The sequence below is a fragment of the Lagopus leucura genome, unplaced genomic scaffold (genome assembly GCF_019238085.1).
Source record: "Lagopus leucura isolate 7727_CA_CO unplaced genomic scaffold, USGS_WTPT01 Super-Scaffold_1, whole genome shotgun sequence".
In the NCBI taxonomy this organism is placed as follows: domain Eukaryota; kingdom Metazoa; phylum Chordata; class Aves; order Galliformes; family Phasianidae; genus Lagopus; species Lagopus leucura.
This window is the reverse complement of record NW_024962250.1, coordinates 37,658,753-37,672,585: the sequence shown is the minus strand read 5'-3', so window position 1 is coordinate 37,672,585 and position 13,833 is coordinate 37,658,753. Positions and strand designations below refer to the sequence as shown.

Genomic DNA, 13,833 nt, shown 5'->3' with positions numbered 1-13,833 from the left:
AGGCCCATGCTTTCGGTGTCAGAATCAAGTCGATTTCTTACTATTGGGGAAAGAAAACTGTGGATTTGTTTGAGATTTTCATTAGATTGCTTATTTTGTAGGAGCATGTTACCTTTCTAACCAACAAGCCAGCATGTTAGGGCTCTGCTCATGCTATGTACGTCCTTTATATCTTATTTTCTGATATTACGTGTACTCTAATTCCATCATTACATTCTTTACTTAATTCAGAGCTGTAGAGCTGGTGCCAGCAGATCAGTTTAGAAGTGTCAACAGTGTGAATTTACAGAACAACAATCTCACGTCTTTCAGTGGATTAATCTTCCTTCCCAATGTCAAGGTGAGGTGGTGACAGCCTTTTCTATTTTTACAAAAAATAATCAACTAGTTTCCTCGGATTGAAAATACATCTTTAAGCTCATGCAATATGCTCTTTGTGGTTTTGTAGCAACAGTCATCAACTGGCAAAAAGCTGATTGTGTCCACTGTTTCAAGTATACACTATTGTTTCACCAAACTGATCCTAAAAAAAACCAGTGAATTGCAGCAGACATTTTAAAGCACTCCAGGCTGACCAATTTTGTTTCTAAAAAACGAAAATTCTGAGTCAGAAAAGTGTAATTGCCAGTTTGCCAATGCCTTAAGGTGGGGCATTCATTTGATTAACTGTGTTTCCTTTGTAAGGTACTATGTCTGAATTACAATCACATTGAAACAATACTGCCTGGACAAAAATCTGCAAATGAGTTAACAAACAGGCAGCAACTGCACCGAAAGGTGATCTCTAGTGGTTATGGACAACAAGAATATACCAAAGGAAGAAGGTACCAGAAGCTTTTAAAGTATGCCTGTGTCTCATTTGTAGCCCACTGAGGAAGGAAGAGCGATCTTCAACCAGTCAATGGAAGTTCCTTGCTGTTCTGTTTTGGGTGTTTTATTGTGCTGTTGTGGGTATTGGTTTTTGCATTCATTTTGCACACTTACAACATGTTTGGCATAATCTACTTGGCTTTTCTGTCCTAAATTCTTTGGGTACAAGTTGTCAGGCCAGTTCTTCACCAAACTAATAATACCAGTCTTCTGTCACCCATCCTTTGGATCCTGTCACACAGACAACTAGGCACACCTTGGCATTTATTCACCTTTCTACACAGGATTTTGTTTTGAGTAAGGGAACCTTCTACCTTTCTCTGGCTGCTGGTTTGATCTGGAACAGTGTGGACATGTACTTCTATCAGGTTGATCATTGATATTCTGCGCTTCATTCTTCAGGTTAATTTGTACATTATACTACAAAATGTTATCAGTGTGAAGAATATGGTGAGATAGATAGTATTTCAGTCTCTTGAGCCTGATTTCTGAAAATATGGCTGCCTTGAGCTGTGTGTTATTCTGATAGCCATCACAAACACTTATTAGAATCAATTTGTTCAGCCAGTTCAGGATAAAATACCTTTTATGACCATAAACAAGGCTTTTGTTTGTTCAGATAAAATTCAGACAGTGGTCTCAGACATAGGGTTTGGATTTTGTGAGGTCCTGTGTGCAGCCAGGAGTTGGACTCAATGGTCCTCGTGTGTCCCTTCTGTGATTCTCTGATTTATCCTGCCATTAAACCTCCTTTCCTTCTCTTATTTCATAAGTGAGAATACGCCATTCATCTTCCAAAGGAGGTGGTTATTCCTCTTCTTTCTTCCTTCTGCCATGTACAGTAGGTCATGTGTTCTAAAGAGCATTTTCAAATCACCTTTCAGTTTGCACTTCTCTCTGTACACAGGACTGAAACTGCTGAAACCTGTCAGGATTCATTTGCTTTCTCCTGCATACAAGAAAACATCCATAGCCAAATTCAGTTTTATCATATCAGAAAAGACTTCCAGAGTCACCATGCAGAGTTCCCTCTACACCGTGGTCAAATTTTATGAACATAACATTTACAGTGCATCAGAGAATCCTGCAAAACCTAATTGTTATGTGCATTCTTCTCAAGAGCCCCCCAGACTCTTCTTGTCTTTATTTTTGCATATGCTCAACACTGGGGGTGTGGGAAACCATGAATTTGATTCACATTTTCTGTGGGGAAGGAACACTGACAGAAGAACACGTGGATATTGGGTGTTTGGGTTTCCGTCATAACATGACAAATTTTTGTGCTCATTTTTCTCTTGAGAGATATGAGCATTTTTCACACAAATTGGAGACTCAGAAAGGGCCTTAATTACAGAATCACAGTGTCAGAGTGCTTGGAAGGGACCTCTGGAGATCCTCCAGTGCAACCCCTGCTCAAGCAGCTCCCTACAGTAGGCTGCAGAGGAAAGTATCCAGGTGGGCTTTGAATGTCTCTAGAGAAGGAGACTCCACAGCATTGGTTCGCAGCCTGTTCCATTTCTCTGTTCATATGAACTCATGTTCATATGGATCTTCTGTGCTCCAGTTTGTGCCCACTGCCCCTCATGCTGTCACTGGGCACCACAAAAAGGAGCCATGTGACTCCCTGCACTTTAGACATTTATTTACGAGCACTGATAAGATCCCCTCTCAGTTTCCTCCAGGCTGAACGGTCCCAGGTCTCTCAGCCTTTCCCCAGAAGGGAGATGCTCCAGGCCCTATCCATCTTTATAGCCATCATTCTCTCCAGCAGTTCCCTGTCTTTTTGAACCTGGGAGCCCAGAACTGGACACGGTGCTCCAGATTTCTTTTCTATGTTCAGGTGTAATTTTTGTGAAACCTGTTCTAGTGAAGCTGCAGTCATCTATACATGCTTTTCATAATTGTTTCTTCAAGTGGGAAAAGCTAATATTTCTTTTTTCAAAGGAAAACCATGATGTTATATTCTTGTTTCATTTCTTGGTTTAGGGATGCAGAGTTTGAAGAAAGTCTGCCTCCAATAATGCAGAGTTTGGAAGTTCTTCATCTGGGCCATAACGGAATTACTGACATGGCCTACCTACAGCTTAGCAGGCTGAAAAACCTCAAGTTTCTATTTTTGCAGGGTAAGCGATGATAATTTTTCTTTACATTAATTCAGGTTTTACTTCCCTTCCCTTATGTCCAGTACTAAGTTAGTAAGTTAGTACTTCCCTTGTGTCCAGTCTTACCTGTGTCTTGAATTTGTGGTGCTCTTCTCTGGTCTTGGCCCAACGCGAATGATGCCCTGTCTTTAATTCTTACCATGGCTGTAAGTTTCCTCAGCTACTGAGCAACGAAATTTCACACGTTTCCTCTTGGTACATTAGGAAATTTGATCAGACAAATTGAAGGACTTGAAGGCCTCCAGTTTCTGCAAGAGTTGGTGCTGGACCACAACCGCATTAAAAGAATTTCACAAGGCTCTCTTGCTGGACAGAGCGATCTTCAGACTCTTGATCTAGAGAAAAACCACATACGAGAACTGAATGGTTTAAAACCCTTGGTGAAATTGCAGAAACTCTTTCTTCAGTTCAACAGAATTCAGGTAGGTTGTATCTTTGTTAGTGATGTAGATTCCAAGGACTAAATGTTGTAGACTTCATTCAGACAAAAATCCCATTTTCTTCTACGGATTTGTCTCAGTAAAATTACCTGTATTTTCCCCCAAATATACACAGCAGCTGCAAGATTTCTGAGGACTCCTGACACAACAATTTTTTAACTTGTAAATTTTTTGTTAACTTTTGGACAGGAAATATCTGAACTAGAAAAACTTCAAGTTATTCCTAGTCTCAAGGTGCTCTCACTGCATGGAAATCCAGTGAGTATGATGGTTGTCACTGCTACATAAAGCAGATATGTATTTCACCCTAAACACCAAGTATTTACCCTTTATAATTATTGAAACTATTATGATTTTTTTTTCACTAAACAGATCGTTCTACTATTATTGTTTCACATTTGAAAACTTAATAGAGTACACAACGGTACTGACTTGTAGCTGTCAGTGCAGCAGCGTGATCAGAAGACACTCATTCTTCAGCACATTCTTCTTCACTGTGCTGCAAGATAAATTTAAAATGCATGTGTTTGCATGAGTACGTTGCAGAGATGATTTGCCCTTTCAATATTCCAAAGCAGGTCAGATCTGTGAAGAAAGGTCATAGAATGTTAAAGGATCTCTGAACCCTGAGATTTTGTTTTTGAAATGGTCTCATAGCAATCTTTTTTGCTGTCGTGCACTTTACCCCTTGAAAAAGTCCTGGAAAGAAGTTTGAGGTTTCTTGTTTTCCAGACCTGCTCCTGTTCTTCAGTGTAAAACTGTTGGTTTGCCTTTTTTCCCTGTGAAAGCAAACTGCTAGAACACAGTAAAGAAAACTCTAGCCCTTCTGATTTTATGAACACAGAGCTGTGGGACAGAAGACAGATAACACTGCCACGCTGTAGAACAGGATTCATTCCCAAAGTACATCTCAGTGGGGCCAAATGTATGAAGAAAATCTGTAGGATCTCAGCCTGATGTATTGAGCACTGCTGAGCTTTAAAGTGCATCAAGCACTATGCATTTTGTTTCCATTTATGCATCAAGCATAAATGGAAACAAAAATACATTTTTCATTGTTTGTTTGAGAACGAATGTGACTTTCTTCAGTTCTTCAACTTCAATTGAAATATGGGTCATAGTGCTTGTTTTCGTAAATAGGCCCTTGAAGATTAGACTGAAAGCTGAAGTTCTCAGGTTCTAAATGCTTAAGTATTTTCACCATAAATCTGCACTTTGTGGTCTAAAGCAACAGCTTGAAACACATGGAAGAGAGAAGATGAGGGTATATGTTGGAGAATAACACACACAGTGCAGTTGTGGATGCTATTTTCAGTGGACAGCCTTCAAAGGGCTATATAGAGTGGTAAACTAACTGGTCTCTGCAGCAGCTGATGAAAAGGCAGGAGCATGTCAAGCAAACTGAAAGCCACCCAGTAATGGCCAGAACAGTCATATTCTTCTGAGGAAAAAAGCCAAACAAATTTCACTTGGGAAGTCGCTGTTCCAGAGTCTACTTTTTAGAATCTAGATCTAGACTTCCCCTAAAGGAGACAGAGATGGTGGTCTCAGCTCTCTTCTGTACAGTGTGGCATTAAGGAGAAGTGCCTCACAGGGTAGCAGTAGCAGTATCTGCCACTATGGTCCACGCTGCAGATAGCATATAACCTTTTCTTTTCAATAACCTTTTGTATTAAGATAGAACACTGTTGCTAGCACTTTCTGTTTCCAGTACAGCCTGCATCTCAATGCCTCTTCTTAAAAAAGGGTAAAGCTGCTTCCTAGTAACTTCTTTACAGGGAGCGCAGTGCATTTGAATTCTTGTGTGTTTGAAGGCTATGACAAGTTGCTGCAGTCCTGCCAAATATGATGGCAAAGGTACAAACATTCCCCCAGGGTGCAACTTTGCCAATGCAGTCATTCGTGGTCGCTTGAAGTTGAAAACCATTGTTCAGAGATGTATGGTCATTTACACCCAGATTGGGTTCTGTTTCTAGGAGAGTAATATTGGTCTGAGGTTTAGTTCAGACACTTAGTAACGTTGCTGAGGTCCTATCAGATTGTCTTATTGGATGAGGACCCCATTTCTGAGTTAAATTCTATTTTCTTCATACAGGTTTATCTCAAGAAGAACTACCGTTCACTGCTTGTCATCCAGCTGCCAGCACTACAAGTGTTAGATGGAATTGCAGTAAATGCAGAAGAGAGGGTAAAAGCTGAGTACCAGCACTTAGCGAGTTTATAGTAAATGTTACTTAACTCTTAGGACAACATTCACATCACTTACTGTCCTGTAGATCTTGCCCTAAAGTTGCCACTGACTAAGAAACCAAAAGAAGGCGTGACAGCAGTTGGGCATCAGCTGCGACCACTGTCTGTCACACTGACCAGTGTTATTCCTCATTATTTTCTTGTGCTCACCCATCTGTCAGTCTGTGTGTGTTCACTGGGTGTGCCTCATCTCCTTTTACAATACAAACACACTGGAACATACATTTTTGGTAGGGTTCGCTGTTAGGTTGCCTAAATATAATAATAACAAAGCAGAGAGCCAGAGAGGAGGCTCGCTCAACACGTGTCTCCTGCTAACAGAAGGTTCTTTGTCTCTGTGGTTCTCTTTATCACTACGACTCCGCTCACTGAAAGAGTTTGTTGTCAGCACAACTGATCTGTGTTTTCTATATCACAGCATGACATTTCTCTAGAGATTTGTTGGATGAACAGAACTCTTTCCTCGCAGCTCAAAGGACTGCAGTATTCATTTTAACCAGCCTTTTCCACAGAAGGATCAACCGAGAGTAATGAGATCTGGAGTCTGTTCCCTCTCTACTGTGCAAGGCAGTTCTCTCCATGTATCCATTTCATACCAACACAGCACAGAAACAATTCTTTTACACATTTGAAACACAACTACTGAGGATGCTGAGAAGCCTCAGTAAGACCAGATTTACTCTCATCACCCTGGCCAGCCTTTCCTCAAAACTCTTTGCACAGTTCATAGACAAGAAGCACAGCCAGTAGGCACCTACACCACAACGTTGTTCCACTCCAAATATCTTCTTCAGTTCTTTACTGCCATAATGCCCTCGTCACACTCAACCAAGTCTAACCACAGCTATCCTTTATTTAGCTCTTGTCAGAAATGTCTTGGCATAAATACATCATTGCATAAATAGAACCTTTTAACACAGTTTTGGTTTAGAGACACTCGCGGAGTAGCAGCTGTTACTTGATACTGATACTGGTCACACCTTCACTGTTTTGCCACATCTCAGCCTTCACGTTGGTAGTAGGTCACTGCTGAAACCAGGAAGGTTGAAATCCCTGTACACAGTTCTGTCTCAAAAATGAATCTGTCACATGTGTGCTATCGTGGATCTTTGAATGCTTACATTTACATCTTTGCTTGGAGTCTCAGGACCTTTGTAACTTCTTGTCCTAGAGAAACACATTTTCCCACTTAATGCCACAATGCTTATATACAAGAGTTCAAAGCACTTTTGGATTGAGTAATTTCATGTGTTAATGTTTTATTTCAAAACTGACCTGTACTTTTCATGGATATCACTTAAATAAAAACATGGCAGAATGAGCAAAGCAAGAGAAAGCAGTAGAAGCAATGTAAGGACTATCTTTAGAGAAATCTCTGTTTTATGTTTAGGTTCAGTGAAGATGTTATATCTCATTAGCTGCAACAGAACTGAGCCATTTTCTCATTAGATCATTCAAGTGGAACAACACAAAAGATCTTTCATGTTTGTCAGTTGCATTTTAGTTGTGCTTTTTAAAGTGCTTGTTAGAAAGCAAGAATTGAAACCGTATGGTGTTGTTTAAGCTTAGAAAGTGCTCTTGATCTTCAGCTTCAAAAGAGATTTTCCCAGCAGAAACACGAGCACTTTGTTTCGGGCTATTTTAGGTAGACACCAGAACACTCTGTGCATAATATTATTTCTTCTTTTCAAGCTATTGATTAAATCTCCTTTTAAAATGTTCACTGCTGAATTACAGATGATTTACAGAAGGCAATCAGTTGCTGCTGCCATTCAGGGGTATACAGTCCCATCAAAATTAACACACTGGCATAGACTGGCATACAACTCTAAATCAGTTGCTACAAGAATTGGTGACCACAGAGTGAGACTTGTGGACTACTGAATATTTATAAATGCCATATAGAACCTTCCAGAGGTAATTTTGTATCTGTTGCCCATGCCCTGTCATTGGTTTAAATTTGAACATGCATTATTTTCCATCTTAGTAAAAACAACTTCAGGGCTTGATAGGTTTGTTATTTGAGTTCTTACAATGTTGTTTCAAGCATTTGGTTTCACAGCTACATACACCATGCTTTTTCATGCACACAGCTGGCACGGCTCCTGTGTTTACCTGAAAGCTTTTCTAGAAAGTGCAATACTGAAATCTTAACCTCACTACAGTAAATTTAGAACTAATTCTACAGTTCTTCATTCACAGAAAGTTGGCCATTATGGTTTATGCTACCTCAAAACAACAGCAAAAGAAATTCTACTGTAAAGACCAAAACAATTAATCATTTAATCTCTCTTTTCTTTTTCTGATGGAGGATTTCCGAGTTGCAAACTCCACAAAGGACTCTGGATTTCCTGCACTGCCAGACAGTTTTACAAGACGCACTCCCCTCAGGATCTCAACAGTGGACCTGAATGAAAGCATCACCCATTTATTTGATCTTACATTTGGTCATAAAGTTGCAGAGCCTCTACTGAATAAACCAGATAAAAGTAAGCACAAGCAAATAGCAATACGTATCCCATTCCTGAACATTTAATGTGGTTTTACTCTCTCATACTGCATATTATATGGCTCATATAGAGCAGTTTTAGCATGGATACTTTTATTTTTCTTGAGAATCTTGCAAATTTCTCAAAGAGTTTCTAATAACCTTCCCAAAACTGGGAGAACTTGTGTTTTTTGGAGTAATACATCTTTGTCAGGTGTTCTTCACATTAGCATGGATCTTCAGACTCAGCCTGAATCATTGTCAGAAGAACTAATCTTCCAAAAGTGCTTCCAAAAGATTTGATGTTATTGCTTTTAATTTGTTAACCGATTTCAGTCTGTAAATGAGTTCTAACTGTGCTAGGAAATGATGTCTCACTGATCTGGTTGGAAAATTACAAGCAGAAGAATGAGTGCCATTCCTGGTGACTGACAGCAGGAGTGAGGCTGCGCAGGGAGAATATCCACGTGCATTTTGTGTTTCAGGTATGCCTGCGAATCCAGCAATTGCAACACACAGTCTGCGAAGCAGCCACGTAAAAAGAGCTCTTAGGCAAGCCAAAGGAGCAACAGCTGATCTTAGAAGCAGTTTGGTGCCTCACAGTGTTACTTCTCAAACCAGCCAACTGCATCAGAACAGCAGAGAAAACGTGGGCAGGTGAAGACTCTTACCAACTCTAAACACAGTATAATTTTCTTTCCTTTCTGAAGAGGGTGTTAGGACCAAAGTACCTCTCTTCCTTCTTCATTTGACTGATGTGCAAGATAACAATACTTTTTTTCTACAAAGGCTGCCAAGTTTTCTTTTTTCTGATTCCAGATCCACCAAAAATGTGTTTAATCTCTTCTGATAAAATCTGCACTGCATCTGTGAGAACAACCTTGGAAACAATTAAAAAATTTGCAGCTAAAACAACGACTATTAAACAGGGCCAGCTCTTTGATAAAGTAAGCTTGTATCTACCAAATCCCTCTTTAATCCTGTTCTGCCACGAGCTCAAAACTTCATTTTGTTTTGTATTTGTTACCCACTTTTGTTTAGTAATCAAGAATATTAAGTATGGAAGCAGAAGTGCAAGAGTGAAGCTGTCACTGTGGTTAATTCTGTCCAACCGTTGTTCTGTCAGCAGCAGTATTTTTATTCCATTACTTGCTGCCAGCTGATGAAATGGCACAGGAAAGTGACACCAGCATTTCTTAGTATATCAAACATTCACCCACCATAGGAAAGTGGGCAGCCCTGGCACTCAGACATTTCTATCTTGATGATTAATATTTGCTGCCTAAAGAGATGCCATCAAAGTCAGCTGTGTAAATGAATGAGGTGATTCCATGTTACCAGTCTGTGAGCTGTTGGTTTTTGGGTTGGTTTTTTTTTTGTTTGTTTTGCAAGATTAGTCTCAAATGAGCATTTTCCTTAGACATACTTAATATATTTTTACACTAAAAACGATGATACAGGTCCTATTTCTTGCTAAAAGAAGTAATCATTAGCTATATTTTGCCATTGAAAAAGGGAGAGCTAGTTAAGGGCTTGTTCCCAGCAATGTTTCTCACACAACCATCTTCAGTTGGCTTTTGGTTGGGCACACACACAACAGGAGTGGTTTCCAAAGGAAAATGTATTTCTGGTGAGCAGTATGACCAAACCTCTGGAGGGAAACACTTTAAATGAACTCGGTTTAATCAGGTAGTGCTGTGCTGACTCAGATGTTACAGACGAGAAAGCAGGTCAGAGGAGATGGCATTGCTCACAATGGCTGTTCTGTGCAGTGCAGAATTCCCCACGCCTCGTTTGGAACTGGCCTCTCCATATGACTGTATTCTACACTGAATGTGTGCTGCCTAGGAGCCTTCTGCAGGCACTTCTCTTTGCACTTCTCAGATAGGGTGCATGAAATGCTGTAGCAAATACTGTTTATTGATGTTTACTTAATTTCTATTTTAATTTTTTTTTAATATATTGACAAATCTTGCTGCAGCCCACTGCCCTTTGATCCAAGAATGCTCCAGGTACCTTGCAGACACGAGATCTTTCAGGATAGCTGATGTTCCATAGGAGTGTCATGCTAGCGAGCCACTGCACTGCAGAATTGCTTCATGAGCATTTTCCCGTTCTCTTAGAGAGCTGGTTGCAGATGTTAAGGTAAAGCAGGTACAAAACACGGAGCCTGAATCCCTGCTTAACATGCAAAACAACTTTGTTTTACCACTGCAGTTCCCTGCTTACAGCAGAACATCTGGCTTGTTTAGCTTTCCGAACAGTAAAATCTCCCGGGCTTCTTTGTGTTGACTTTAAATATTGTAGTTTTATATTTTGATAGAAGGCAAATTCCACCAAGGAGAGATTATCAAAAAGATCATTTGGATGCAAATGAAAACAGCTGTGTTTTAAAACTATTGCTTTTTATCCTTTGATGGCAGAGAACAGGAGGCAGCCACTCCATCAGCTACTTGTAGATGAGTGATAAGAAGACAATACACTGTTATCTCATGGCTCTTTCAGCTCCCCAGTATTAGGTCAGTGTTGTTTTTACATCATCACAACTGGAACAGGGTTAAAAGCTTTCTCCATATCCACAGAAATCAACAAGATTTAAAAATAGTTGTACAGTAAGGGGAGGTACTGAAGTGGGCAGGAGAATCTCAGACCTGTATTTAGAGGTTGGTCTCTGAGTTACTTCAGCCACGTTCTGGTTATGCATAGGAAACCTGTTCTCCTGGGAGTGCACGGCAGGACTGAGCATCGTGTCCATATACAAACTCTAGGGGTTTTGTTGTTCGTTTGTTTGGGTTTTTTTAAGCCTCCATGGTTTTGAATTGCTCCTTTATTTTAAAGGAAATTAACTAAAAGCCTTTCCCAGCCAAAGTGGCCATAAAAGTCAACAGCAACCATGAAAATGTGAGAAGTTAGAGGAAATTCTTTTTCTTCAGTATTATTACACAGACTGGAGTGGTGCTGCAGTAGTGGCATTTTGTATTTCCATTTTAAGGCTGTCATTGTCAATGTATAATGAATGACATGAAATGGCAATTAAGTAATGAAATCATTTCATTCAGTGAAGCAAACAATTCAACACATGTAGAATGCCTGGATCCTGTGGGACTCCGAGATCCCTTTGTCTGGTTCTGTTCTAACTCACCCCAGTATCAATCTGGATTCAATTTTCTGGATCCAGTTGCTAAGAAGTCTGAATTCAGCAGTATTTCTGCAGATCTGCATTGGAATAGTGGAGCATAGTCTGTTCTCTCCATCTTTACTATGCAGTACTGTTGTCTTCCAGGAGCTTCATGATCCCAATCACTGCTCAGTTTTTACTGAACTGGAAAAACAGCACAGATTCCATTATAATGAATTTTCTTGAAAAGGTGGGAAACTGAAAAAAAAAATATCAGTACGAATCAGATCAAGGATTATGCTGGCAAATTTACTGCCTTGCTGTTCAGATAACATTTCAGCGATCTGAAGGAGCAGTCAGTGTCCATTATGCTTACAGGCACACGGCAGGCAGCAGTGCGAAGGCTGTTGACTGACCGCAGACATTCAGGTTGCGGTTGAATCCCCTGCCCGGCTGCTGTTTCCTTTGTCTCGTGTGTAGTTTGCAGGGCAGCCGCAAGGTGTCTTTGTCGTACCGCTCATTTTCCAGACCAGGGCGGCTAACGTATGCCTCCAGCACTCAGCATCACAGCGACTCTCGCTTCGTTTGGGTTACGGCAGATTTGCACCTGAACAAACCAAAGCTGTAGGTCCTGTCCTTGCATTTTACAAGGCAAGAATAAATTATTTGTGGTGTTGCGGAACTCAGCAGGGCCTGCGAGGGCAGCACAGCCACCGAGTCAGAAATTGTTTTCTGCTTAACGTGGAGCTCTGACTTCTTGGGTAATGGATCTGAGAACAACTGGTTTATTTTTTGTGCAAACAATTTGTATCACCTTGCATCTGAAAGTCACTGCCTGAGAGCCAGAGGAAAGGAACTGCAGTGCTGTCAGGGAAAGACATTTCATACTCAGAAGAGTTCATCCTGTAAGGTGAGCCTGCAGGAGAGAGGAGCCCATGTGCAGCTAATGGAGATGGAGGAGTAACGCAGAGCAGGTGGTCTCCCACCATGAGCTGATTGTAAAAGTACTGTGCTAAAGAAAATTAAGGTGCTCATGCAGGTGTGGTGGTACTCACAGCCTTGTGTCACTGATCTTTGTACAAAATCCACCTCAGCCTCACACAGGTAACAAATTTTAAGGCATTTTAAGGCACAGTTGCCTTAAGTGAGAGAAGTGGGGAGGAAAAGGATGAGAAAGAGCTCTTCTTGTTCTCTTCAGAGACCACCCAGTGCAGCTTTTTGCTCTTGTGTGCTCCGTGTGAATTCAAACCAGGTAGCAAACGCCCTGTTTATGCCTGAACAAAAGTACCCTTTGGCATGCCACCTGCTTCCAAGATGGAGAGCGTTGTTCTGGCAGCCTGTTAGAGGTGAACAGCTCTCCTTTATGTAGGCTGTAAAAGCACAACGTGGTGAACGTAAAATTAGGAATACATGTGTGTTCCCTCTGGCTTTACTTTGTTTTCATTGTCTGAACTACATTATGGGTCTATGTGCATAATATTCTTTTGAATTCCAACGCCTTTCAGAGATTTCAAATTTCACTTTTGTCTTTTGCCAGGGCATTTTGAAGTGCAGCATTTTATAATGGAAGCATAACTCTGGTTTTGGGGCTAACTGGTCTCCATTTAAAAACACTTTCAGGATATCCTGGTGTAGGAAAATATATATATATATATATTATATATATGTATCCTTTTTGAGTAACAGTAGATTTAGAGATGCAGAAGCATCGTAACTGTAGAGGGCACTCATGCTACAAAACTTTTAGAAGAGGTGTCTGCATGGGAGAAACAGGTTGGAGCAGTGAGAAATGCTTAACATTCAGATTTGTCTCCCAAAATTGTGACATTTGATAACATTTTGTTTGCTTTTGATCCATGCTCAAAGACCGCTAGTGATGGCAGAGGGTGGCAAAGGGGATGCAGCAGGAGATAAAAGCCTTGAGACCCCAGTCCAGTATCTGTTCATTACAGCTTTAAGCCTTATTATCTCTGGTTTTCTGGTGTAAAACTCACGGTTATTATGAGGTTCTCTCAATGATGTTGGGGTACACGGGATGATGGAGGCCCTTCTCACCCCCACTGACACATTCAGTTCCTGACAAGCAGCCCCACCACAGCCTTTGCTGTGAGAGACATTAGTGGGGTATCACCATGCTCACCAGGGCAGATCCAGCCTAAGTGGTCACACAGCCCACAGACGGTTCAGCAGGAAGGCTATAATTAGGCTGCTGACAAGGAAAGGGATAAACCTTCCAAGGAAAATCCCAGACCAGGATTTAAAGGCTCTGCAGTGGCACACTCAGTTCTTCGGATGGATGTGCCCAGGATTATCAGCGTTTACTTGTCAGCCTCCTCTGTGGGAAGAATCCTGTACAGAAGAAAGCAAGCCTTCCTGAAGCATCTCTGCCGAGTCTCATACAGCAAGCTTTCTTCCAGCAATGGGAACAGATTGCTTCTGCAAGCACCTTTCGTCAGTTTGGCCCAACAAACTGTAGTAGCGCTGAGCAGAGCAGTCTTCATCCCA

At 40.9% G+C, this 13,833-nt stretch overlaps 1 protein-coding gene across 1 annotated transcript in view; it reads left to right on the top strand.

The window, feature by feature from the left end:
• The window catches only part of LRRC9 (leucine rich repeat containing 9), a 38,723-nt gene extending 29,583 nt beyond the window's left edge, over window positions 1-9,140 (top strand). The window contains exons 25-32 of the mRNA XM_042869613.1: window positions 232-340; window positions 685-824; window positions 2,857-2,993; window positions 3,237-3,454; window positions 3,662-3,730; window positions 5,568-5,660; window positions 8,034-8,211; window positions 8,696-9,140. Coding sequence (XP_042725547.1) covers window positions 232-340; window positions 685-824; window positions 2,857-2,993; window positions 3,237-3,454; window positions 3,662-3,730; window positions 5,568-5,660; window positions 8,034-8,211; window positions 8,696-8,871 — 1,120 coding nt within the window. The 3' untranslated portion in view covers window positions 8,872-9,140. The remainder of the gene's footprint in view (window positions 1-231; window positions 341-684; window positions 825-2,856; window positions 2,994-3,236; window positions 3,455-3,661; window positions 3,731-5,567; window positions 5,661-8,033; window positions 8,212-8,695) is intronic.
• Window positions 9,141-13,833: the final 4,693 nt, after the last annotated feature.